The sequence below is a fragment of the Caloenas nicobarica genome, chromosome 2 (assembly GCF_036013445.1).
Source record: "Caloenas nicobarica isolate bCalNic1 chromosome 2, bCalNic1.hap1, whole genome shotgun sequence".
Taxonomy (NCBI): Eukaryota; Metazoa; Chordata; class Aves; order Columbiformes; family Columbidae; genus Caloenas; species Caloenas nicobarica.
Window position 1 is genome coordinate 35,243,551 of NC_088246.1, and position 27,690 is coordinate 35,271,240.

The window sequence follows — 27,690 nt, forward strand, 5'->3', positions numbered from 1 at the left end:
TTTAAATCTGAAAGCAAAATAGCAGGAAACAAACAAAACCTCTTATTTTTTTAATGATGTTTCTATAGAACACCTAGGGTTTGTTGTTTTGTTTCTCCTCTCTTCAAACAAATCCCCTTTCCTACATTTACGGCACAGCATGCACACCCTGAAAGCAGTTATGCAATATAGCGCACATAAGGCTTACAGCAAAACTCTAGAAGGCAGACTGGAGCACACGGACAGCAGCACTACGTGGATGCCCACATATCCATCTGCTGCCTGCGTGCACCATCTTTTGAGGCAATGGGAATTACTGGAATCCCCCCAAAAAAGGGCAAAGGCAATTACATGCATGAGGTTCTAAGTTATTCCATTGTTTTGACATAAAGTTTAATAGAAAGTTTTGATAAAATAGTTACAGAGGCAACATTTGAGTAGTGATTGGCAAATGAAGACTTTCCCCCATTTACAAACTCGCATCACTCCCAGCAGCAGAGTAACACGCTTCCATCCCCCTAGAGGCCATTTCCATTTACACCAGCGCAAGGTTCAGGCAACACCAGCAGCTTCGTTTTACAGATGAGACACAGAAAGGCCAGCAGCTCAGCACGCAAGGCTTCCCTGCGCTCTTGGGGTACGGCAAGGTACCACAGTGCCCTTCTGCACAGTCCACTTGTCGGGGAAAGCTTAACTGACCTGAGTTTTTTTCCTTGGGAAATCTGCTCAAGACCACGTGGGAAGAGAGCAGAAGATCGAACCCCGGACTCCTACCCACCAGCTAAGCTGCAGGGCCTGCTGACTGATCACCCCCACACACACAGGCGCCCACTTCTTTGTCTGTCAGTCATCTCACAATCTGATCTGAAAGCACAGATATTCCACTGACCTGGAACAGCATCTTCCCAAGCCCACACTCGCGGTGAGCTCTGCTGCATTTCTGTCCCATCTGCACGGTTACAAAAAATAATGACAAAAAAAGGCAAAGCAGTTTAAAGCACAAAGTGCTTCACTGACACTTGACCGTTAGTCAAGGAAACAAGTAAAACATTGGCACTCAAAACATCATGTGAGTAAACCAAAAATTTTTGTGGAGAGCAGCAGGGACATTTCATGTGCACACACCAAAAGGCATCACCGTACCTCAAAGTTCAATATGCAATTTAAACAGCTAAAACTTGCTAAGGTAAAAACTTAGTAGAAAACAGAAATGCTGTAGAGAGGCATAAATCCCTAAGGTGGTCTTGGTTTTTGAAAAAGAGTATTTTTTTGTTTCCTGCAGCATGCAGTTCATGTCTGCAAAGCCAAACTATACTTAATAAATAAAAACATAATCAAGTACCTCTTTGAGAGCCCTCCATTCCACTTGCCTCAGAGTGAATGCATTCTGCACATCAAGCCTTAAACACGCAAAACATTTCCTGTGTTTGCAGAAGCCCAGATTTCCACAGCCTGCTTGTTTACTTGCTTACAAAAAGCAGTTTGTACTTTGCCATCTTCTCCCACGCATATTAATGCAAGCAATCAGGCTTCTACCGCCACGCAGATCTGACAACTACCAGAAGAGCTACATCATTTCTGTTCCAGCCTTGTCTGTTTTAACTTCCTCCCTTTCATCCCTTGTTTACGTATGTTCCACTGCAGACATACACCTCAGTGGAACCGCAGAGCAGCCATTCACCGGAGGGCAGTGCAGTGCTCACCTCAGGCACACCGAGCCCCCACTGACCCCAAAACCCCTAGTGGAACAGTGATGAGTATCAATTAAATGGGTCTCCTGCTAGTTCAAACACACTGACACTACACTGCAGAGCTACGGAAAAAAGAACAGGCTACAGCAGTAACTGGATACTCAGCAAAGCTCCTATGCATTCCCACTTAAAGCGTAAAATCCGTACAATGCAACATAAAGAACAAGTGGGGAGAATCTAGGTTCCTTCATAGTTACGGCTTTTACAGAAGACTCTGTCATTTCCAAATTAATGTTTGATGAAGCAAACAGCCTTTGCACGACGTCAAATCTCCCTCTGTCCATGAGGGAAGCCACCAAAGGACTGCTCAGTGCCACAATGCCGTCGGCTGAAGCGATGTTAGGCTGTATTCATGAGAGAGAGCAAAAGACAGAGACATTAAAAAGGTTTTCCAAGCAGTGCTGTTCCTGCCATTGCACAGGTCAGTTCTTCCTTACAAAACCACCAGAGAGCCCACAAGGCAGCTACAAAAGGGCGAGATTCCTTTACTCTTGGGCTTGATAAGTACAAGGTACTCATCCAGAACCAAAGGTCTACAGCACCCTTTAAAGAGAACTCTCTCTCCTACCACGTCCTTTCCCCCAGTTCAACTGCTCTCACTGCAGATCACACTTAACTGCCGCCCTGAGAAAACAGCAGCATTCCCCTTGCCCCCACATATTTAAGAGGTTTTTACCATTATTTCTGACAGTGAGCTTAAAAGAATTTCATGGACAATGGCAGCCCTGTGCCATTCCTTCAGTAGTTTTAATGAATGGCCTCAGCGTTTTGGAACTTCAGCACTTGCCAAGGCCCAAGCACTGCTGCTTTCAAACTGACATTTGTTTCCCAAGGGCCGGTGATTACTGTTACTGAGACTTTAAAATGGGCTACTGAGACTATTACTAAATTAAAATTCAAGCTTAAATTACAAATTTTCCTTTGCTCACAGCTCATGGAACCTCCTAAATACAGAAACGTTTTACAAGGCAGGTGTCCACCTGCAGTAAATTACCTGCATGGTTTGCCACCAGCAGCCTCTCACCTTGCCCAGGGGATGCCTAGGGCTGAAATTCACACTGGAGCTTGACATCTTCTTTATTGGGTGAGCCACACAAGGTGGCAGAGAGCACGGCTGTTACTGCTGCTGGGGCCCACAAGGACACAGCCACGTTTTGATTACTCACCAAAGAACACAATGCCGGAACAACCTGAAGATCACAGCAGGCACGCAGCAAGACCAGTGTGTAATCAGGCAGCTCTGGGGAGGAAATATTACAAGGGAGAGCTTGTTTCTAGTAACACTGCATGAGGCTGGCTGCTGGAAAGGGGACCCTCTTAACAGCGAGCTCTGTTACGAGGTTCTCCGGCTAAGCAAAGACAGAGCAGCTGCATTTCTGAGGCCCACCCGCAGGTACAGCACCTCGTGACATGGACAACTGGAGATCAAAGCAATTCAAGGATGAGCAGAGTTGCCACAAGGGCTCTGCTGGACATTTGGAAGAGGATGACACAGCCCTTCCCTGCCTGCTTCCCCGAGCGCAGAATAAAATGGGACAGGTGATGGGTACGAGCCCCACATTGACTGTCCCTGCCCTCGAGAGAAGGCAGCTTGCAGGAAAGAGGATTTCTTCCCCATTGTTCTTGTCTCTTCCCTAAGTGTCTTCCCAGTGTTCTACTCCAAGTCTGCAGGCTGGATGAATGACTTAGACCTTGAATAAAACAAGAACCTCTGCTCTCAAAATCTATGAGATGCTGACTTCAGCAAAAACACAATTCGAGAGGAAAGACAGAGCCTGCCTTGGGGCAGCGACACAGACTAAACGATCCCCATGGTGCCCTTCAACTCTGTACCTGCAAGGCCATAATTCCTAATAAAAGCAAAAGGCGTAAACCAGCTTTTGATTCTTCATCCAACTACATTTACACCTGGACGTTAGCAGCAGACGTTATGTCCAAAGCCAGCTGATAATGCAACACACTCAATTAACTGCACCCTGCTGCTAATAGCATCTGACAAGTGTTACCACATCAGCAGGTTTTGTTTTCTGTTTCTTTTCTGTCTCCGCAAATGAGTTAAGCTTTCCTGCCCGGGTGCTGTGCGTGTACGGATGCACGCTGACATTTTGCCACACAGCGCCACATCCAACTGACACCACACTGGACTTCCCTGCGTTATCTTAATGTCAGGAGATTCTCTATACGTGAAAGAGGGGAGAAAAAGCCAGGAAGGAGTCTGTCTTGGACTTTGCAGGTAGCTTTTAATTAACACTGTGGTGCCAACTAGATTGTGAGCATGGCATTTGTTTGACATTTATGTTTAATCTCCTTTTTGAGCAGCTGCAAAACAACCCTCTAATTGCAGTGTCTCTATGTTAAATTCATTTCTGCTAAATATAGTTTGCACCTCAACAATAAATGCTGCTACACTGAAAAAAACACCTAATATGTAATTCTCAGCATTTCAGCAGGAAGGACTCTGGTACCCAATACGAACAGAAATTAGCTTGCCAAACTGGAAATGCCCACGCTCTGCAGAAAGCAGAGCTGAGCAATCTTGGGGGAATGTGTATTTTACAAGCAAAATCTGTGAGTGATTGAGGGCTGAATTTAATTCACAGCCGGGAATGCTAAGTATGGTATACGAAACCCATAAAAAGGAACAGAACAAATCATGTTCACTCAGCTCACCAACTGCTCAAAAAGAGTCATAAATGCTGTAACGCAGAGGGAGCTTCTAAAAGGAAAATGGAAAAAAGGGCTCTTCTTTTCATTCACAACATACCCGAGATCGCACTGATGAGGAGGTGAGCAGCTGAGAAGAGTTCTTCATCCTGAGGCTGATATTTCTCTAACAACAGCTCACTCTGTAAACTGCACCCTAAGAGCTGCAAGAAGCCAAGGAGGTCTTGCTGTTGTGGAGGCTTTAACTCCTTCAGATCTGGCTTGTCTCCTGTGCAGATATCGTCTAACTGCAAGGAAAAGAATAAGTAAAACTTCCTGAAAAGAGAAAAGTTCGCGCAAAAGAGAATGCTTGCTCTATTCTGAAATTACTTTCAGGAAGCAAGCAAAGTTTCTTCATCTTACCGTGTCCTCCAGGGCAGCTACCATTTCTTCACGGAGCAGGAGTTCACAAAGGGTTTTATATAAAGCTTTTTGCTTGTCTTCCGGCAGCTTCACAAAGGGCTGGAACTGAGTCTTCAACTGTGACAGATCTTTCCCAAGAAAGCAGTAAAATGTAAAACTTAAGTATTTCTACACAAATGGCAGTAAAAACAGTTAACATTTTTGCTATGTGTTTCACAAGCTCATTTATCACACCTTGACATCCAGATTTCCATCAGCACAGGTTGTAATGCAAGGCTGGAAGACCTCTAATTATATTTCCCTAATGAGCCAATGAAGCATCAATGAAAATTCTAAAAAAGAACAGCTACTAAGGATCAACATTTGCTGTTCAGTATTTTTAACATTTTAGAAGTCAGTATTTTAACCTTAACTGAACTAACCATGTATTAGCTTTCTTACTTGAAAGTTCATCTCCAGAGAATGTTAATTTATAAAGCGGAATAAGAGTTCTGCTCATAACCTCACTTCTTAGTCTGTGGGTTAATATGAGTTACGAAGTCAATGGTATGAGTCCACACAAGGAATTAAAAGTTCCTGTTGTGATGGTAAATTGTTGTTGTCCTCATATTTCATCAGATGCAAAGAATTACACCCCGTCACCCTGAGCTAAAAAGATGTATTACAAAAATTAGGACAAAAATCTCTTTTTGATTGAAATACTGAGTCCATTACGATACACAAAACTGCACTTCTTTCTCCACAATTCAACTACGACCCATAACCAAAATGTTCCAAGACATCAAATTACCACTTAGCTAAAAGAAAATAAATTTTCGAGTCAATGATGCCAACTGGAAGGTTGGAATATGTTTTTCCACATTCCAAATATATGGGCATGCAAGTGTTCTTAACCTTGTTTAAAAGAAATTGCCCTTCATGTCACTCTTGTCAAGAAACACAATCTCTTTGAAGATGCCTTTTGTATCTAAAAACTATTTCATGGGGAAAAATAAAAGAAAAAGCTCAGCCACAGGCATTTTTTGTACCTGACACAATTGCATGAATGTCCACACAAATAACAGAAAAGGAAACCTACTTTAAATTGCTTCAGCAGAAACAATTTTTTTAGTTTTTTCCAACAGTTTGGGTTAATTAATTAAAAGAAACCTCAGAGCCTTTTAAGCAAGAAAAGCACACAGATACGTCAAGCTGAAACAAAAAACCAAAACAGTGGCATACCATTCTTTCACAAATAAGCATATTTTATACACAAATGAGGACACAGTCATTCCTTTCATACAAGTCTACACTGGAGAATGACAGAATTGATTTCAGGACAACAAATACCTATTTTGGTCACGGTCTACTGAAAAGTCACGAACAAAGGGCAAAATGTAAAGTTAACACAAGTGATGTTCATCGTTAGAACAAGCTGTAAGAACTTTACCAAGAACTGATGAAAAGTAAAGTGTCTTCTGAGGCTTTGATTTGTTTTTCCCCCTTTTCACTCCCCTGGTGACAATCCTGCCCCTTCTTTCCGCATCTCTACAATAAATAACTTGTGCCTGGCTTATTATACCAACTTACAAACTTCCATTTAAATCACATTTAAATTTCAGCAGCTGTAGTTGATACCAAAGACTTCTATAAAGATTCTCAGAAAATAATGAGACTAATTGAAGGCAGGAGAGATGTCTTTGTAATTTTTGAGACTTAAAATAAGCTTAGACTGAACAGCTTTACTGAGCATTTTCCAAATCATTAAAAAATATTTTCAGTGTCTCTGAATGAAAGCATAAATCATCACTGATCTTAGAGCTTATCTGAAATGTAACAGAACTGGCGTAGAAACCCAATTTTGTAAAATCATATTTATGACAAAGGGATTCAGGATGTTCCACTGCATATACCCATTGCAGAAGTAAATTCTTCTATTCTTTCAGCACATTTCACCAAGACTTCCTGATACGGGCTATTAAAGTGAACTAACATAATTTTTTATGTACTGTTGTACCAGATTATTTCCTCCTATCATGCTGCCTAACTCACTGTAAGGTAATCATGTAAAGCATTTCTGGTAATACCTTGTTTCAATACACTTAAAGAAGCATCACTGGGAATGAGGTTTTTAGCCCCCGAGTACATCTCATTATCAACAGCATCTGGCTGATAGAGAAACGAAGCATCTCTGAACAGTGCTGAATGGTGATATGTTGAGCCTTCTGTGCTTTCTTTTTCAAAACCTCCTTGCTGTTCATCTAGCAGACAGAATTCTGTAATTAGAAAATCAGTTTTAAAAAAATCATTAATAAAATACATAAGCAATCACCGAAAGAGATGCTAGCTTATATTATCTAGTGTTTTGCATGTGATTTCTCCATGTCTCATCTCTTCTAGATGGGAGGAATGCCAAAGGTTGACATGTATATGAATTATTGAGCATTACTGCAGCCCTGATGTTTGGTACAGTGTGCACAGATAAAGGTCCTATGGTGCAGCTGTGAACTACAAAATGTGACGCCAGCCCCTGTGAATTAAAGTAATCTATACAGCAAATAACATGAAAACTTCTCACCAACACCGTAAACCTGAATGCTGCATGCATGAGATGCAGGTAAGAATCCCTCACATTTTCTACCAATTAAGAGATGTGCTGTAGCGGCAGCTACAGGATCCACTCATGATGGAGATAGAGCAAAGCACTTTCTGAGATTCATCCAAACTCTGAGAGTCCCTCACAGAGCTGCTTCTGGTCATGGCACTGATAAGACTCCCTCCTCTTTCTGAGCCAAGCCACAGGTCCATCCTCAAGATCTCCAGATGAGTAGAGAGCAGAGGGCATTTCCAGGTCTCTGAAGGACTTCACCCAGCCACGTTCACTAACAGAATCGCTCTGCAATATACTATCTTGCTGCAATAACTTTGTGAAGAAAATACCACACCCTGGCTGGATTACCCTTTCTGCTTTGTCTCATCTTCATGGCGAGCACTGACCTACCCCACCCAACCGGGACTGCAGATTTCTTGCCACCCAAATCCCCCCACCTGATGAAGCCGAGGGACTCCTGGAAGCTACACAGGGAACCATTGTAAGAGTTACGCTGAGAAACCTGGAATATCAGGTTCTGTGCTCGTGGGTCCAATATTGTGCCCCAAAGATGCAGAATATAATCAAAGCCCTGTGTATTATTTTGATCACCTTTTATGGGCTCAAATGCAAGATTTGAAGCTGTACCCCTGGCACCCTGCAGCAGGTCTGAGGAGAAGGCAGGCAGGCTAGCAAGAGGATCTCAATTTTAAAGTAACACCTGACAGGAAAGGGAAAAGAAAAGGTAACTAATCAAGCACAGTGCTCACGTGTACGAGGCACGAAACCTAAATATAACCTTCCTGCAGTTGTAAGAGTCTGTCTCACCAAATTAAGGACATTCAAAGCAGATGAGAAAGCACAGAGAGCACTCCATCAGCAAAAAGCTTTTTCAAAGGGAGAGCAGACAAAGAAATCTCCGCCACAGAGAAATACAAGAGCAACCTTTATGCCTCCATAACGCTCCACAGAGAAGAGCGAGCTACAGGGGAGCCAAAAGCGATTAACACAAATTAAAGAACTTCCCAAAGCAACAAGACTCCGCACAGCAGCTCAGGCACCTTAAGGCCAACACGCTCATCTTCCTTCCATTGATAATAACACAGTTTTCACACGAACCCTGAAGGAGGAAGATTCTGCTAATAAACTACCTTCACTCCTAAGGCAGAATGATGCTAACAAGGGAAGTCAATACACAGCAGCATATGACAGGTTTTAAGAGATACAGACTCTGCTGTTAAATCTCATAAACAGACTTGATTCAGAGAAAAACACAGAACTCTGAAAATTTTATATTAATAGGACTGTGAATTTCGTAACAATATAGATAATGCTGTGATATTTTCGCTATTGAATTCTATTACATCCATCAATGACAAAACTCTCACAGTGCAGTTAGATCTTGTTATTTATTCAGAAACATTAACAAAAATTAAAGAAAAGCAGAGATGATAAATGAAAATAATCAAAGGCAAAGAGACTCCTCTGCATGGAGAAGCTGAAAAGGTTCACATTGTTTAATTTACAGACATTTAAGAGGAAGCAAGTCACACCTATACAGCAATGAACAGAACAAAGCAAATCAAGTCAGGTGCTACTATACCTCCTGTTTTGTAAAGCAAGAACAAGAAGACTTGCAGTGTGGAGACACAAACCTGCAAAGCCTTTAACAGGAACAGCTTTTACATGTAGTGGAAAATTAGCCTGTAGAAATCAAACAGAATGATTACAGGAAAACATTATTGTAAAGGGATCAGAAAAGGATTAGACCTTTTTTCCTTTCTTTTTAAAATTTATTTATAAAAATGTCCAAGCATGTCCAGTCACATTAGCCAGAATGTTTTAGATAAAGTTTATATACCATTCTTCCTTATAAATAACTAAAGCACTGTGAGTGGCAAAGAAAAAGAAACAAACAAAAAACCTTGCATGTACTTTATTCTGTAATTCTGTGAAGAGAATCCCATTATGTTACATCTGCTACTGGTCACTTTCAGACTCATGTGAAAGGACAATACTAGTCTCTGGATTTAACTTCAAAGGCTATTTTTATTTCAATAAAAAGATCCTGATCACTGCTCAGACATTAAGCAGTTGAAGATTAGGCTCCACCATACTTATTCTTGCTGGCAAATCCCTAATTTTGTTGTTAGTTCCTCCACTTTACCTTCTCAATGACATGCAAGGGAAGAGAGCACAAATTAAAAAAAAAAAAAAAAAAAGACGGCAAGACATAGGTTGTTTGAGATAAAACACAAAACAAGCTGTGCTGGTTTTGAAGCTTCAAAGATGTATCATTAAATATGAATAAGAAAAAAAGGGGAAAAAGAAGTAGAAGTGGAAAAAGAGAAATATAGATCATTAACAAAACCCATGCATTATCAGCTAGCAGGACACAGGAATTCCCATTCAGAAAACACCTAAGTAGCTATCACCTGTACACCTCTGCAGTCAGACAGCCTTAACTGCACCCGATGACTCTGAATTACAGCTCTGTCATGACCATGAAGTCAATGCCCCCTGGTATATCTCTGTGTTCAGTCTATGTACAGAGCACTGTGTGCAGTTCTGGGTGCCACAGCATCAAGAGGATATAAAGCTACTGGAAAGTGTCCAGAAGAGGGCCAAGAAGTTGGTGAAGGGTTTGGAGGGGAAGCCGTATGAGGAGCTGCTAAAGTCACTTGGCTTGTTCAGTCTGGAGAAGAGGAGACTGAGGAGAGACCTCATGGCAGCTACAGCTTCCTCACAAGGGGAGGAGGAGGGGCAGGAGCCGAACTCTTCTCTTTAGTGACCAATGACAGAACCCGAGGGAAGGGCAGGAAGATGTGCCAGGGGAGGTTTAGGTTGGACATTAGGAAAAGGTTCTTCCCCCAGAGGGTGGTGGAGCACTGGAACAGGCTCCCCAGGGAGGTGTCACGGCCCAAGCCTGACAGTGTTCAAGAAGAGACTGGACAACACCCTCAGACACATGGTGTGAACTGTGGGGCTGTCATATGCAGGGACAGGAGTTGGACTTGATGATCCTTGTGGGTCCCTTCCAACTCAGGACATTCTATGATTCTATGTCAGCAATTCCACATTTCGATTTTTTTTTTTTACAGGTTAGATGACATTTACTTACATTCCTGAACCTACAGACTTCCTCAATATCAGAAGTCAGTTGAAGGAGAATGATGGAGAGTAACTTCTGCATTTCTTATCCAAATAAAGTGCATCCTGGATTCAAATATCAACTGCACTTCAATTATCTCCTGCTGCTCTTCACAACAGTCCTTTCCAACTTCCAGTCACACACAGTCCATCTGATTTCCTTCCTTCTTGCATAACATCCCCTGAAACCTCCTCTAGCTCAGGGAGTTTAACTGAGGATAAACAGGAAAGAAAACCCAGGTGATTCTGCAGAGCAGCGTTACTACTGCCCCCAAAGCTAATTTCAACTTTATTTTTTTAACTTGACACCTGAAAGTATCTGACTTAAGGAAAGCATGACAAGGACACTTATGCAACCATCCTGAGAACAATCTATATATAAAAGTTAGACAGAAAAGTTTAAATTCTAGTGCCATACTTTATGAATAATTCTTTTCTTAGCATAACTGTTGTCTAAACATTCCTGGGTTGACCACTGATTTATATTCAGTTCACTCTCCCTGCCAACAGGTGAAGGCAACAGCCTAGAAGGAAAATTGCAGAAAAAGATCTGGACAACAAATTGAAGAGGATCAGCAGCGTGCCCTTGCAGCTACTGAAGTTTGCTGCATTCTGGGCCGTACTGGTAAGAGTGCGGCTAGCAGATCGATGAAAGTGATTTTTCAATTTGGGAGACTGCATTGAGAGTGTTCTGTCCAGTTTCGGACTCCTCAGCACAAGACAGACATACACATCCTGGAGCAATCTCGCAAACAGCCACCAAGACGGCTGAGGGCTGGAGAACATCATGTCTGAGAAGAGGCTGAGAGACTGGGTGCATCCAGCCTGGAGAAAGCAGAGGGCGTTTCAAAAAGATGGACCCAATTTGAAATCACTATACCTTTGAAATTTGGTCCATCTTTTTAAAACACCCTGCATTGCTAATGGAGAACCTTATTGCTATCTACAGCTACTCAATGGAAGCATGAAGACAGAGCCAGACTCTTCTGTATCATGATAAGACAAAATGCAGCAGAAAAATTAGAGAAAGGACAATTCTCATTAGATATTAAGAAAAAAGAAAGTTCACCATGATGATGGTCAAACATGAGAACAAGTTGCCCAGACGGGTGATGGAATCTCTGTCTCTGGAGAGAATAAAGATTTGAATAGACAAGGATGCAATCAACCTGATATAACTCTGAACTTAGATCAAACTTCAAAAGTTGGCCCTGCCTTGAGCTGCATGTTGAGCTAGACAGCCTCCTGCGGTCCCCTGAGACCTAAGTTAGTCTGAGTTTATGATTTATTCAAACAAGTGAAAATGCATTACTGAATCAGACAAGCAGCATTTCACAGCACAAATAACCATTAAGGGAATGGAGACCATACAACATAGTCACCTTCACACACACAGAAATGCAAAAATCATTCCCCAACAGACAGTTCTGTCCACAGCTGAACTACATGCCACAGAAAATGAGCTTTATACTTACCAAACTGGCCACTGTTCTTTATAAACAGCTCAATTACACCATAGGCGATAGTGGTTGCTGGAGGAATTTCAAGGATCACACTAGAATCCTTCATCATACTTCCTTTTTCACTCACTGAAACCTAGAGGACAGATTTATTTATTGTTCATCTGATTCAGCTATTGTGTAGCCTAAGCACAGACTTAATTATGGGGAAAAAAAAAATACAGAGAAAGAATGCGCTTTATTCTCCATGGTGACTAACGCACATTTGACATCTATGACAGGAACAAGACGAGCACTGAGGTAGAAGCACAATGCCAAGGGCAGTTCTCGAACTCTTAGCTACCCTGTCCTAGTACAAAACTGAGCTTCAGGTGCAGCTTTTGCCATGTGTGAAACACCATGTCACTAGGAAATGGGCACCCGCTTCTGTACCCAGCCCTGACACCCCTTGGGCCCAGCTGGAGACTGGTACCAGGAGAGTGGCACTTGCACAGAGGGTTGTTGAACTGCACCTCCCAGATTTCTGCTACTGGATACACCCTGTACATGGAAGTGATTCCTCTGCAGCTTAAAACAAACAAACGAAACACACCCACGCACAGAACCCAGGAAAAACACACACACAAAAACCAAAACAAACAAAACCAACCAAACAAAAAACCAAACACAAACAAAAAACCAACCCCACACACCAAAAAAAGAAACAAACAAACAAACAAAACAAAACAAACACAAAAAATCCCCCAGGCAAAACAAAACACAAAAACCCCCACAAAACCAACCAAACAACCCACAACTTAAAATGAATTAGCATGTATTTTGACTTCAGGGTTTGTTGTTTTTTTTTTCCCGATTCATAGGCAATTTTTCAGGTATCCTCATGATGCAGTTGATGTCTGCTCCCATGATTGAAAAAAAAAAAAGTTCTCAATAAATATTAAAACTCAGTAGACACTGCAAACATTTTTGATGAACGATTACTTGGCTTTTCAAACGAATTTGCTTCAGCAATGCTTTTTGCTCCTCAACTTTCACTCAATTGTTATGTTTGTTTTATGTTATGCTATAGGTGGGAATTTACATAGAAACTGAATCACATTTTGGCAGTATTGATGGAAACCACAGTCCAGGGTCACACTAAAAGATGGCATCTTTTGCTAGTAAGGCAAAAGAAAAAACATTTACAATTAGCAGTGCAGTGAGTTCCTGCAAAAATATTCTGAAATCTATTTGGAGAAATCATAATTTCTTCTCAGTTAATCTGCAAAATGTTCTATTCCTTGTAGACTATAACAACTTTTACCTTTACTATTTTTGTACTGCATCCCACCATGCCGCTGATTTTTTCTTCTGTCTGGATATGTTCAGATATTGTACACTTCTGAGTTGTTATTATCTTTTCTCTCAAGATGCACAGCACTTCGCGCTTTCTTTCTATTACTTGTTGCAGTAAACTACTGTTTAGATTTATTGTTCTGAAAAAGAAAAGATCTCATTAGCAACATAAATATTAGAATTGAGAAAAAACATTTTCTTAATTGCTTGAAGAAGCTTTTATTGTAAAAATAACAATGATGGCTGTATGAGCAGTCGCCTCAGAATTATTATGTCCTCTTCTGTTATTTGCTAGCAGTAAATATCTGTATTCCACAGTAAGTCCCAACACACATATTGAATCCTTAATTCCTTACTCTGTAGAAAAAATGGTGGTTGTCTGGCTGCTAACTAAAAAAAAAAGCAAGGGAGAACTAAAAACAAGTTTAAGCCTCAGTGTATAATGAAAACAACCAGCCAGGTTTGTGGACACTGGATCAAATATTTTGCTACTGTGAACTCCCGCTGACACTGACATGGCCATGGCAGGAGATGCTGGTTAACCATTCCCTTCGGGGTCTCACATCAGCACAAACAGTGCAATAAGTCAATGGCTCACATCCTGCAGTCTCTAGTCAAATAATTATTTCAACCGAAGAAGTTATCAGAGAGTAGAAAAAGACCCGTGCTCACAGTCCATGTTATGAAGTCCCTGCAGCCTAGGATGCTACGGCATGTGTTATGCATGCACACACACAATAAAAATACCTATAATTTCACAATATATAAGCATGTAATACGATCCATACATCACAAAGCTTGGCTTAGAAAGAGTGAAACTGCAGTCAAGCTACTGGAAGTTAGGAAATATATACCAAGCAATCTTCCAGCCTGCTTACCATCTCTCTTTGCAACCAAGCCTCGCTTTTCCTTACAATAGTTCTCAGTTTTCTCTCTCTTACTTGACTGGATCAAGTCCCATGTGTTCCCCCTCCCTCGCATTCACCTCAGCTTTGTCCCATAGACAGCTCACCAGTCCTACTTCATGTGGTTTCTCTGCTGTCTTCTACCCTTAGATGACGCCAACTGTTCATGGCTCCCAGCCTTAGTCTCCACTTCTCCCAGTTCATTGTCACCACTTTCCATCCACCTGGCCAAACTCGGTCTCATTTATCCTGTGACCCCTGTCTTTGTATGTCCTTCCACCTGCTGCAGGTGTGCCATCAGGCACTTCTCAACAGGGGAGGTGACATGGGCTCCTCCATGACCAAGTGCTGAGTTCCAGTCTCAGCCTGAACTAGGACAGCTTGAGGCAACCACCATCAGGAATGCTAGTTTGGCCTATGTGCAAAGGAGTGCCCTGACATGCCACTGCCACATTCTGAGTCACCAGAATTTCTCCTTGAGGGATGAACAGCACAGTGAGAGCATGACAGCCCTCACGGCTTGCTGTGGATCTGCTGCAGTGTCCATGTCAACCATGACCTGGCTCAGTCGGATCAGCACTGACCCAGCACTTCAAAGGGCTGGACAAGAAAACATAGAAAAGATTTAATGGATTTCAAGATTGCAGAAGATTAATGAAAAACACACCCGCTATAAACTCTTGTGTTATTCATCAGTATAACTTCACAATTTACAATTAATGACCAGGACTGTTACAGTCAAACAAAAATTAACTGTGGGAAGGACCTCAAGTCTGTAGCCCATGCCTCCAACTTCACAAGTCATCCCTACTCCAATTATATTACACTCAATTATATTACACTTTTGCAAAATACCCATTGGAGGTCCTCAGATGAGAAGCTGTATTTTCTATGAACAGATAACTCTAGCATGACAGCTGGAAGATTAAAAGCTTGCTAGGCCTGGCTCAACTTGTTCAGTCTTTTCTCTTCCCTTTTAATGTAAATGGCTATTCATAGGGCTAAATGGCAATTCCCCAAAAATATGACAGAAAGACATGTCTGATTCCACGTTAGTTAAATCAAGATATCTCCACTTTTAATTAAAAAGTTTCAGATTTATTAGATTCTGGAGTTTTGGATTTATGCAGTCTAAGTCTGAAGTCAGCTTGCTTCTTTATTAAATTAAAAATATCCTGAAGCAATTTTTGATCTTTGGAGAGTTACATGCTTGTATGAAAGTTCAATCAGTTGGAATGAACTGTCTGAAATCCTTAAAGTTGATTGTTTAAACAAGGGAAAGAAAATTCCTCTGAAGCAATGCAGTAGCCACTAGAAAAGCAGCCCCAAGCATTCCTGAGATTATTAACTTTTTTATTTTGGTGCAAAACCATGCTTTATATTTGGAATGCAATGAATCTTTGGATTAAGCAAAAATTGAAGAAATGTCAAGCAATCACAAACACCGCTGCTCTTAGAAGTGCCTGCCAAAGCAGAGCTATTAGTTATCACAGTAACAGACCATCAAGCCTATCACATACTTCACAATAATTATTTATGGTTCTGAAGAGGTGTGCTAAGCATCTTGAAAATACAAATCAAGGCACTAAGAACTTGCAATTTTAACTTCCGACCCAATAAGCCATAGGGGAAGAAGTGCAATGAAGAAGCATAAGAGCAATTTATCATCTGCTTTCATGCGATGTATTTTTTGTCTGCTTTACTGGAATGACAAGTCACCAGATATCCCCAAAAGTTATAGCAAATGAAACAAAACAATCAAAGGTAGAGAAATACAGATTAAATATAGATTTGCTATTTCTGAATGAGTGCTAACAAAAGAAGCATACAGAATATGATTTAACTCTATACAAATGAATGATCAAAATCATTCAAGAGACTGTTTCTTCCGTCTGCTTCTACAGTATTCTCCCCAAGGTGGGACTGGTTCAGACTCCCTCAGGCTCCTGGCTTTGAGGTTCAGATGCAGGAGTAACAGCAGAGGGGCAGAGTGAAGAATCAGAAGGCCCAGCAGAGCTTGCAATGGGGTGCAGCGAAGAAATTTCTGAGGCAGCAGCACTGGATGAGCTGCAGCAGCACCGGAAGCCACACAGCAACATGAACACCACCCTTGCCCTTACCAACAGCTACAAATACCTTTTTCTTTTAGGACAGCACAGTTAAATGCTCTCCTGTACACTTCTAGCACTGAACTTTCCATCATAAAACCCTTTCGACTCCAGGGCTGTGTGAAGGCACACCACAAGTTATCACTGGGGCACAGCCTGCACAAGGCAACACATTCTGCTCTTCTCAGTGACTCAAACAGGAGACAACATGAGGTAAGGAAATACCCAGCTTATCTAAATTATCATTGAAAACAGTCATCAAGAGAAAAAATGCAATAGGGTTAAAGTTTGACAATCAGAGCAGGGTTTAAGTATTGTAGGGCAATGGCCACTGAATCTGTAAGTGTATTTTTGCAAGAGCTGAACTCATTTGCTAGCATAACAACCTGAATATCAAATATGCATCTGAATAACAAGAGATGTTTGAGTTACATCCCTGAGAATACATGCATGCAGGCACACAAATTGCATTTTTCTGTTCTACAGGTCACATTTCAGAGCTCTTATTTCTGTTCTATAACCACTCTTACCATCTCTTTCACCATCTATTGTACAGGAGCCCTCTCTGATCTTATGTGACCTGCACTACATCACTGTACCTCTTTCAATTCTGAGAAGCTGAGCTGAAGTGCTCAAAAGTAACACTATACAAAATACGATGAGCTGTCGGTTTGCTAAGTCCCATTATCAACACACAGAGTACGAGACTGTATAAATAAAGATCATTTAAAATATAAGAATTATGGGGTTTTGTTTGATTGTTTGTTCTGCTTAAATAACCTTCCTGAGGTCAACGATTTACTATGCTGGAAGCATTATGGGTCAAACATGAACAGAAAATAATTTCTTTGAGTTTTGGTCTCACTCTCTCCCCATTTAATTGGATTAAACACTTACACTTTCCTATAATACAAAGGCTTCCTCACTTTCGTTCAACCTTTTTCTTCTATGAGGAAAGCACTGGAGAATAGACACAAAGGCAATTTGCTGCAGAATGGAAACAGAAATGAAAGGAGAAAGGCAGAAAGTAATGGAAAGCAAGAGAAAACAGACAACACCTGGCAACAGAGCAGGCTCTCACAGTTAAAGGAGAGAGCAGGAGCCTGCTCTAAAACCCACAGCTGACACTGAGGGTCTTTCCTTCAAGAGCAGAATCTGACCAGACCATCCACAAAGGAGGGGGCTAGGACCATTTTTCCATCAAATCCTGCCTAGTCTTCTCAGTCTTGTGCCCCACAAATCCTCAAGGCAAGGTGCTTGCCAATTTACTGTGAATACTAAAAAGAATGGCTACTGCAGTGAGTACCCTCCATGCTCACACTGAAGTCAGCACTTTTGCCTGCCTGCACAAATTTTCACTAGTCCAAACTACCCAGGTGAAAAACCTTTTCAGTCCTGCACTGGGCAAGACCACCTTGACACCTCCTGTCCCAGCTGCAGACACATGGTTGTCTCATAGCCTCGCCCAAATGCAGCTTCTTCCATAACATCCACGTGACTGACTTTGAAACATCTGTCACTGCTCAGCCAGAATTCCTCAGCTTGTTCAGTCTTCTCCACTTATTTACAATGCACAACAGTCTGATGTCTTCCCTACAAATGCTGCTTGATGCACATAGAGAGCCTTCGCCCAGCTTGTTTGTTCTCTTAACAGAGACCTCTAGATCAGTGCCATGGAGGAAAATTCACCAGATGTCACTCTGCCACTTTCCACCAAGCACAGATGCATAATATTTCTTTTGTTAATCCATTTCAAATATAACCTCTCTGACCTACTTCTTAGAGTCATACCAGAACATAGTATCTGCTACAGTCAGCTTATTGATACCATTTCACCATTTTCCCTACAGAATAACCTGACAATTACTTCATAGAACATCTTTCCCAAGATGCCAAAGACTTTTGAGAGTGAACTGACTGCTGCCATTTGGACCAATTTCCTTCTCCCTGCTGTTATTGTCCTCTCAGAACTTCAATTATCTAACACAACTTAGTGAGATTGTAAAAACAAAACAAAACACACAAAAAACCCAAGTGAATGTCTTAATCCTTGAGAACTACAGTGATTATAACCTCCTCATCTTTTTCACTGGAGGGGAGAATACAGAATGGTTATGTTGGAAGGTCATCTGGTCCAACCTTCCTGCTCAAGCAGGGCCACCTAGAGCAGGCTGCTGAGGTTCATGTCTCCAAGGAAGGAGGCACAACCTCTCTGGGCAACCTGTGCCCATCCTCAGTCACTCTCACAGTGAAAAAGTGTTTCCTGATGTTCAGAGACTCATGTTTCAGTTTGTGCCCACTGCCTCCTGTTCTGTCACTGGGCACCACTGAAAAAGAGTCCAGCTCCATACTCTTTGCATCTGTCCTTCAGGTATTTATGTACATTAACAAGATCCATCCCCCCATGAGCCTCCTCTTCTCCAGGCTGAACAGTCCCAGCTCTCTCAGCCTTTCCTCAAATGTGGAAGTGAGGATTCCCTTCACCATCTTTGTGTCTCTTCACTGGACCTCCTCCAGTAGCTCCATCTCTCCCTTGTACTGGGGAGCCCAGAACTGGACACAGTTATATATGGTGAATCACCTACTCTTCCCAGCTTTGTGTCATCAGCGAACTTGCTGAGGGTACACTCATCAAGCCCATCACCCAGCTGACTAACAAAGATGTTAAACAGGACTGGACCCAGTATTGTTCCCTGGGGTACACCATTAGTTACTGGCCTCCAACTAGACTTTGTACCACTGATCAACACTCTTTGGGCCCAGCCATTCAGCCAGTTTTCAGTCCAACTCATTGTCTGGTCATCCAGCCCATACTTCATCTGCTTCTCTATGAGGATCTCATGGCAGACAGTATTGAAAGCCTTAAAATAGAAGATGGAAAATACTCTTAAATCCATAGCAGTCTCACTGCATTAAAGGCATATGACTCTGACCAAAAACCAGTATGTTACAGTATTTTGTCAATTAGCAAGCACAATGCAATACAAAAGCAAGAATAATGTAAAATAAAATATGCCTATAAGTACCATGTAACTTTAATGTTATATTGCACATTATAAGTGTGTTCTGCATTTAAAGTGTCATTGCTTCTGCAAATCAGGAAGGATCTCACCCCACATCCTTCAGCTGTCATCCCTGCTCAAAAAAGGAGAGCCCACGCAGCATCTGGAATCTAATTAAAAGATCAGTCAGATTTGCCTTCAGAAGGTTCACATGAGAAGTGACAGCAAACCAATTTGCTGCCACTCAGCAGTTCCAGCTTGCTGAACCTTGAGGACCTAGTTTAGATGCCATATCAGCTTTGACTATTTTTTTTTTTTAGAATTTTCTGCTATTTATCAGCAACTTTAACAGCCTAATACAAGAACAAAGTTTTAAAGCGTAACCTATTCAGGCTACATTTGTAGAAATAATACACGAAACAACTGATCTAACAAGCACAAGCAACATATGTCATGAGATGAAATCGAGAACACTTGGCTGACTCTCATCTCAGAAGGACTGACAGACAAACATCTTCATGCTTTGCATCCAAAAATCACTGGCTTCTAGGCACCAGCACTCCTGAATGCTGAATTCCTGAATTCCACACAATGCTCCACAAACAAGACAGAAGCTAGAAGCTTGGACATAATCCATCATAAACCACAGAATATTTATGAATGAGTGCCTGGAATTTCATTTGTAAGGCATTGCCACAATTTCCATTAAGCCTCAGCGTTATGCTTTTATTTTTCCAAAATAAAAATTCTGCTGTCCTTACCATTTTCAGTGACCTGGCAGAAGCCAGACTGACTAGATACCAATTATACTTTTTGCATCATAAGCCTCAACAAGCTATGAGAAGCTTTTCTATGAACTAAGAACTAGTTGCTTGTATAAAGATGCACGGACACGAACATAACTGTAAATGAGGTTAATATTGGTGTAGACCTACTGATTTTCCACACTCAAAATAAAATAATATACTTCTAAGTACCTAGTTACATTCAGGACTATAACCCCAAGACGTGCTAAAGTAAATCTGATATGCTATGGGAGTATTATTTGTTTGAACATAGTAGGTAACTTACTGCAGAAAACTACATAAAAGCTTACTGATCTAAATACAAGTCATTCTAGTTTGGTTTTCTATAAGACTCTATCTAGTGTTAGGAACAAGATTCTAAATCTTGACTGACACTATTTTTCTGATACTAGATGCATATTAATTTTACAGGCCTGGTATATATAATTATCCTAGTAATTTCTGCTGTCGACAAGGCATTTAGTACAAAGATGGCAAGATGCCTTATTAGAACAAGTTTGTTGACTTGCGAATGCTCACGATGAAAAGAACAGCAGGCACTTGTTCCTGTGAAAATGGAGAATTGATTATTTCCACAACATCAGTATATCCAAAGAAAATTTACACTGCTTCTGACAACTTTCGCCGTGATAACAAAAACCTATCATCTTTATCTTCAGAGAATGAGCAAAAGCTACTAAAATGTATTTACACCACCTCCTATAGACCTAGGGTACAATGCTGTCACACACGGACCACTCTCCTCTCCTGTGAGTCAGGACTTGCAACACAGAGTAGCTCCGACTTGTCAGCTGGTTGCCAAGTAGGCTTTGGGCCATCACTGTCTTATTGCAACATTAAATCGATCCCATTTTACAGCAGGACAAGAAGCGTTGCATACCTTGTAAAGTTAAGATTACAGTTTGGAAAGTCTGGGGTTTTGCCCTCAGCTATTACAGTGAAAAACAGTGAGCAATAGATCTATAAACTACATATTGTTCAGCTACTAGAACATGCATTGACCATTCTTGCTCACCTTTGCTGTTTCTTCAAACAATCCGATTTTCTAGTACAGTTGCTGACACACACACACACAAAATTATAAAGCCTGCTTACAAGAATACTGATACTTCTGAATTTAGTTTCCATAGCATTTGCCCCAGTAACAGAGAGAAAACTACCCATTTTTATTCCAGATTGTCACTTCACTACAGTCCCCCAAAGAAGGAAGGATTTGGCTCTTGTTCCATGTTGTAATTCATGCAAATGCGTAAGATGAAATTGCAGAGAGATGTTTTTAAAATGAAAGGGAAAGGTTTGACCCCCGAGCTTCCAAAATTTCGCAAATTTTTGTTTCAGTATTTTTAACTTATCACCTGAAAATGAGAACTTGATTACAGCTGCCCAAAGTCTTTTCATCTCAGTAATCTTTCCTGGCCGTTACAACACCCACATTAAAAACATACCTGTCCTTGACATCTTTCATAAGCTGCTGCAAGTCAATCTCCTGCTTCCTCAGGTTTCCAAATGAGGACTGATTTCCCACATAGCCCTTCCCTCCAGCTCCCAGGCTGATCTTTCCAAATGAAGTTCCAATACTTCCTTGAATATAATCTTCAAACTTCCCCATATATTTTGCAAAGTCTGACTCCACAATTACTAGGAAAGCAATAAAAGTAATTTCAACCTGTGAAGGGAAGTGCTGAAATGGTCTTGAAGTAATTGAAAAACAGAAACTTGCAGCAAATATGACAAGTCAATGAAGGCAAAGAACAGTACTGAGCAGGTAAATAATGAAATTTACAGCTCTGCAACTCTTAGTTTTGCTTCCTCCACATTTTCATCATCTTTGCTCTGCTATCTTTTATATTTTGCCATTTTAGGAAAACATAAGGTGATTGAAATGCTGAGCTCAAGTGCTATGAAAGACTTATAACGATTGAAACTTTTTTCAGCTACAAGGAAAAACTACAAAGCAGACCTGCTTGTACAACGGGGTTGGTATTTGATATTCTGCCATTATCTTGACGTATTTCATTACAGGCCTGTCCCAAAGCTCACTGAAAACCTGTGGAAGCATCTAACTGGCTTAAAACAACTCTGAATCTTATACATCTATAAACCAAAGAATGGCTCAGAATCAGCTAGTCTTCCAAGCCAGCTACAATTAACATCTAAATTTTATCTTCCTGTATGGAATTGTGACATTCCCAGAAATATGGGATTCCAGTTCATTAATCCTAAAATCTGGTTAGAACTGCTGCAGCTGGATGAAGGAAGACATACAAGGGTCAATTGTTTTTAACAGTCTGTGCAAGAAGAAAGTGGTAAAACTTGCTTGGCCTTGCCTGTGCCAGCATTCCCTGGGCTGCTATCTCCAACGAGACACTGTTTATCCAGAGCTTTTTGACCTTGAGCACAGTATAGTTTCACACTACTATCCCATACTAGCATCACCCAAAAATGTTCTAGGGGAGCTCCTGTGCCTGCAGACAGCACTCTTATTAAACAGCAAGACTGTACAGCTTGACAGCCTTCAGCACTCAATTTCAGTAGTCTATCTAAGCAAAACTTTTTTTTAAACAAACATTTATCATTACTGGTTTTAGTTAAATGAATAATCAAGTGAGAAAAGATCCACCCATCTCATTTCCACAAATGGAGAATACTTCAGATCATTCCCCTGAAAGAAGGTCTCCAGTGACATGATTGAGAACAATAATAACAAAGGTAAGGCTTTGCATTCTTTTTATCTGCACTAATAGTACTGCCCAAGCACGGCTTTACCTGGTTTTATTGGTTTGTCTTCAGTAAGCACATCACTCAGGGTGACTGTCAAGAAATGATACTTGGGCTTCTGCCAGCACCAGAATTTCCTCCTCTTCGTAACTAAACTCAGAAGCTGCAGCTTGTCTGAGGCGTTCAGGTGGGAGACAGGGATCAAGTCACCTCCGCCGTCAGTTTCCCTCACAAAATTCTTTGTTGCTTTTGCAAACATCTTGGGGAATCAATTGAAGTCTGAAAGAATACATTTGTTTTTCAACAACTGCAGTTAGAAAGTATAAATATTTACATTGTTACTTTAAGAAGTTCTTCATAGTATTGGTATTAATGCAGGAACAGAGAGTGTTTTCACTCTACCTTCTCCACTCTGAGCTGGGAATCCTGACAGTTCAAACCACTTATCCCAAAGTTAAAAGGTTTTCATATTAACAGACAAAAGAATTTTATTTACAATTTTAAATACGCGTCAGTGAATAAGCAAAGAAGGATGCACTGCAAACACGATATGCAAGGTTAAACGTTACAACAATGCATGAATTCATGATCATGCAGATAACAAAGGAAGAAAGCAAAACTCTGAGAAAATAATATTCCAATCTACAGCTGAAAAGTTCCTTTAAGGAACATTCAGAGGGAATTAATCTGTTAGGGAGGAAAAAACTTATACAGCTTACCCGAAGTTCTAAGAAAAAGGATCTGCTAATGAGCACCCGCAGAGACCAGCTGGGAGGATGAGAGCACTGGTGCAAGGGCAGAGGATCCTGCCTCCTCGCAGAATCCTCCTTTTATTACCTAACACAGAATTATCTTACTCCAAATAAGGTCATTGGGTATTAGTCACACAAATTATCTTGATATTTTTAATACCGAGTAAACACATATAGGGATGATAAAAACTGTCCTATAAAAAGCAACAAATACGTGTGCTGGCATCTTTGTGACTAAGTTTTGTTTATGAACTATGCTCCTGGAAAGACCAAATAATTTTTTTTTCTTTCTGAACCTTTATACTATCAACGTTTTCCAATTTTCTATTTCCCATTAGCATAACTACAGCTACACTGAACATGTTATTTGTAACTGTTATTCATATCTGCTAAACACCTACATCCATTATCTTATTCTAGCTTTTAAATATCCTAAATTTAAAAATACCGACATTTCTTACTGTGTGAAGTTCTCTTTATCCCAAGCAATACATTTTGCTGTCTTTACAAGCAACTTTTTCAGTAAGGGAAACTGGCTAAACTCACAGGAGAAATGGTAAAAACAACCATTCGCGAGTGCGAAGCACCAATTCTGACACGCTATTTTTAAAAATCTTTTTAAAGAAATCTAATCTTTTTTAGTTTTTCACTCTGTGTTACTTCATCTAATGATCTTTCCAGGATTAAATAAGTTTTTTAAAGTTGGTAGCATTCCGTTGAATCCCTCAGTTGACTCTGGCTAGAATGTTCAACTAAGAGCGTAAGATGTCTTAGCAAGGCATCCACACACTCACAATTAGTTACTTATCTTGTTCTGCAGAGATGTTAGATTTGCCATTTACAAATACAGACCAGAATAAGCTAGAACAGACTTCAAACAAAAAAACCTGATATTGCAGTGGGCACTCAAGATTATCAAGAGAAAATGGTAAATTGAACAAACGTATCAGTGGTTGGACCCCAGGCTTTATGTCTTTACATCAGCTGAAGGACAGAGAAAAAAAAATTAAAAACCAACAAAAACCACAAGTTTTTTGCAGATGGGAACTTACCTTTCTATTAGCTTTTCCCAAATCCCATTTCAGATATTTCCCGCTGTATTTACCAATTCACGCTGAGGTATCTACCATCTCACGAAACCCCTATGGCCTACTCTCAGTTCTCTATGTAAGCAAGTAAAGGGTGTCTCCCAACAACACCTGCACAGAAAAGATTTGAACAGTGTCAAAGTCGTGTAACGCTTTACTGAGGAGTCTTCTGGGACTTTGATTGTAATTTTAGCTGCAACAAACATGCAGCACAACCCCAGCTACATGCACTGGGAACACTGCCACTGACTTCCTCATTCTCTGAGCTTTTCCTAGACTCTGAACTGAGACTGATTTTTGCATTCTTAAATTTCTCTTCCTAAATTTCGACAGTCTTAATCTCAGTGAGAACACTTTAACAGAATAAGCAATGCAGCTTTACTGCAGCAGGAAAAAAAAAAAAAAGAAAAAAAAAAAAAAAGACGACAACAAAACCACACACACACACAACCAAACAAACAAAAAACAGAAAAAAACCCAACACCAACCCCCAACAGCCCCAAAAACTAGTCTTCCATTTCCCTGGGACTTCTTTTGCATGACATTGTATTTCACAACCAACTACATGACTGATTTGTAACAGAGGGGCCCATCAAGAAAATTCTCATTGCCTGCATGAGCTGCTCTTCCCCAGCATCACCTTCCTCAAACATTTCTGTCGGTTCACTCATTCTAATCCCAGTCCCACACGACCAACTCACATGGGAACAGTCTCTGAAAAGGGCCCACCAATTTCTGAGGAGTTTATGATAAGCCAAAATGCAAAACACAGTTCCTATGACTTGGCATTGTAATGCACTCATTGAAGCTCATGAAAAGAAGCATTAACGCCGTTCTATAAAACTTCGGATTCTTGGTGGTTTGTCTTCGCTCCCAGTCACCACACTTCTGACCAGCAAAAAGGACACCTGGGAAACACCATGGACACAAGAGGTTCCACTTAAATTTGAGAAGAAACTTCTTCTCAGTGAGGGTGACAGAGCACTGGAACAGGCTGCCCAGGGAGGTTGTGGAGTCTCCTTCTCTGGAGACATTCAAAACCCGCCTGGACACATTCCTGTGTAACCTCACCTAGGTGTTCCTGCTCCGGCAGGGGGATTGGACTGGATGATCTTTCGAGGTCCCTCCCAATCCCTGACATTCTGTGATTGTGTGTGTGTGTGTACGAGGACTGCTGAGACTCACCAGGCAGGAGAACTGAGACCGTCTTCAGCCTCAGAACGACAGCACCAGCATCTCCCACGCTTCGCTGTGCTGGGAACACCTTTGCAAGGAGCATATTTGCTGGTGCAGCTGTACCTGCGAAGCAAGAACATGCCATCCAAATCCCTGTTTACGTCTCTGTGGCTATAGCGCCTTCACCGCAAATTCGAAAACGCACCCAAACACCTTCTTTCACCCGTTCGCGAAGGCGCAGAACAACTGAACATGCCTTTAGCCAACATGAGGGAGCTAACAACAGCTACCAGGGCCAACGGCATCCTGACTGAGTGGATATGGAATGGCCACGGGCACAGCGTTAGGAAAACTCCCCCTCTGGAGCAATTTCCTCTGGAAATTTTGTTAGAGCTGCGCTTGGTTTGGCAGAATTAAAAGGGAAAGTATCGAATACGCATACACTGACATTAAAAAGAGGCTCTGGGGGGGCACAGGGCGCGCCCAGGCCCCGCTCCGCCCGTCCGGGCGGAGCGGGGCCTGGGCGCGCCCTGTGCCCCCCTGCGGGCCGCGGAGAGCCGGGCACGGCCCGTTCCCATACTCACGGCTTTCCCGGCGATCCCCGCCAGGCCCTGAGGATGCGGCGAGGTGCCGAGGGCGAAGCTGTGCGAGTAGCCGGGGATGAAGCCCTGACCGCGAAGGGGGTTTCCTGCAGGCGCGGCCGAGGGAGCGCAAGCCCCGCCCGAGTGCTGGGGAGGCGGGGGGAGGGGGGCGCGATGGGCGCCCCGGGGCTGCCGGCGCCATCTTGTTGCGCAGGGCGGCTGCTCCAGTGCATGGGAGGGGATGACTCACTTTCCCCGGGGGCTGCAAATCCTGTCATGAGGTGGCTGGACACACGGGATGGGGGAAGGTGTGGGGCAGGGCCGCCCGGCTGGGGTCTCGGTGTGGGGCTGCCCTGCGAGGCGGTGAAGAGAAAGCTGCTAAATTAGTGTGCACTGTGATTAAGTTACAAAAGGCGTACCCTTCAGTAACCAATTGACGTGAGAAATGCTTTCTGACCACCTGCAGAATGAGGGGGTGTTTCTCAAGTTTTAGGTCCTTCTGCAAGAAAGAGGGAGGCGGAAGATCACACGATATTAGGGATTGGAAGGGACCTCGAAAGATCATCCAGTGCAATCCCCCTGCCAGAGCAGGAACACCTAGGTGAGGTTACACAGGAAGGCGTCCAGGCCGGTTTGAATGTCTCCAGAGAAGGAGAATCCACAACCTCCCTGGGCAGCCTGTTCCAGGGCTCTGTCACCCTCACTGAGAAGTTTCTTCTCAAATTTAAGTGGAACCTTCTGTGTCCCAGTTTGTACCCACTGCCCCTTGTCCTATCATTGGTTGTCACCGAGAAGAGTCTGGCTCCATCCTTGTGACACTCACCCTTTACATATCTATAAACATTAATGGCGTCACCCCTCAGTCTCCTCTGAACTAAAGAGCCCCAGCTCCCTCAGCCTTTCCTCATAAGGGAGATGCTCCACTCCCTTAATCACCTTTGTGGCCCTGCGCTGGACTCTCTCCAGCAGTTCCCTGTCCTTCTTGAACTGGGGGCCCAGAACTGGACACAATATTCCAGATGTGGTCTCACCAGGGCAGAGTAGAGAGGGAGGAGAACGTATACTGTGATTAAGTTACATAACGCATCCCCATCAGTAACCCATTGACATGATAAATGCTTTCTGAGCACCTGCAAGATGAGGGGCTATTTTTCAAGTTTTAGATCCTTCTGCAAGGAAGAGGGAGACAGAAGATAAAATAATACATTGTTTAGAAGTAGAGTGCTTAGTTTATGTTTAACTAA

General features: G+C 41.9%; 1 protein-coding gene across 3 annotated transcripts; it reads right to left on the reverse strand.

Moving 5' to 3' along the window:
- Positions 1 to 26,549, reverse strand: GSDME (gasdermin E). 3 transcript variants are annotated; one of them, XM_065628821.1, is made up of 12 exons: positions 26,450 to 26,549; positions 25,875 to 25,988; positions 24,654 to 24,800; positions 22,898 to 23,128; positions 21,577 to 21,769; positions 13,279 to 13,450; positions 11,991 to 12,111; positions 6,863 to 7,036; positions 4,797 to 4,924; positions 4,495 to 4,681; positions 2,897 to 2,970; positions 1 to 2,074 (listed from the first exon to the last, which is right to left on the reverse strand). In XM_065628821.1, exons 4-12 carry the CDS (start codon positions 23,106 to 23,108, stop codon positions 1,844 to 1,846), a joined length of 1,491 nt encoding a protein of 496 aa, XP_065484893.1. In that variant the 5' UTR covers positions 23,109 to 23,128; positions 24,654 to 24,800; positions 25,875 to 25,988; positions 26,450 to 26,549; the 3' UTR covers positions 1 to 1,843. The 3 variants fall into 3 exon arrangements, with proteins under 3 accessions (XP_065484893.1, XP_065484891.1, XP_065484892.1); XM_065628819.1 differs by having other exon boundaries at positions 6,863 to 7,051; XM_065628820.1 differs by lacking the exons at positions 24,654 to 24,800; positions 25,875 to 25,988; positions 26,450 to 26,549 and adding an exon at positions 23,569 to 23,651 and having other exon boundaries at positions 6,863 to 7,051.
- Between the last annotated feature and the right edge of the window lie 1,141 nt (positions 26,550 to 27,690).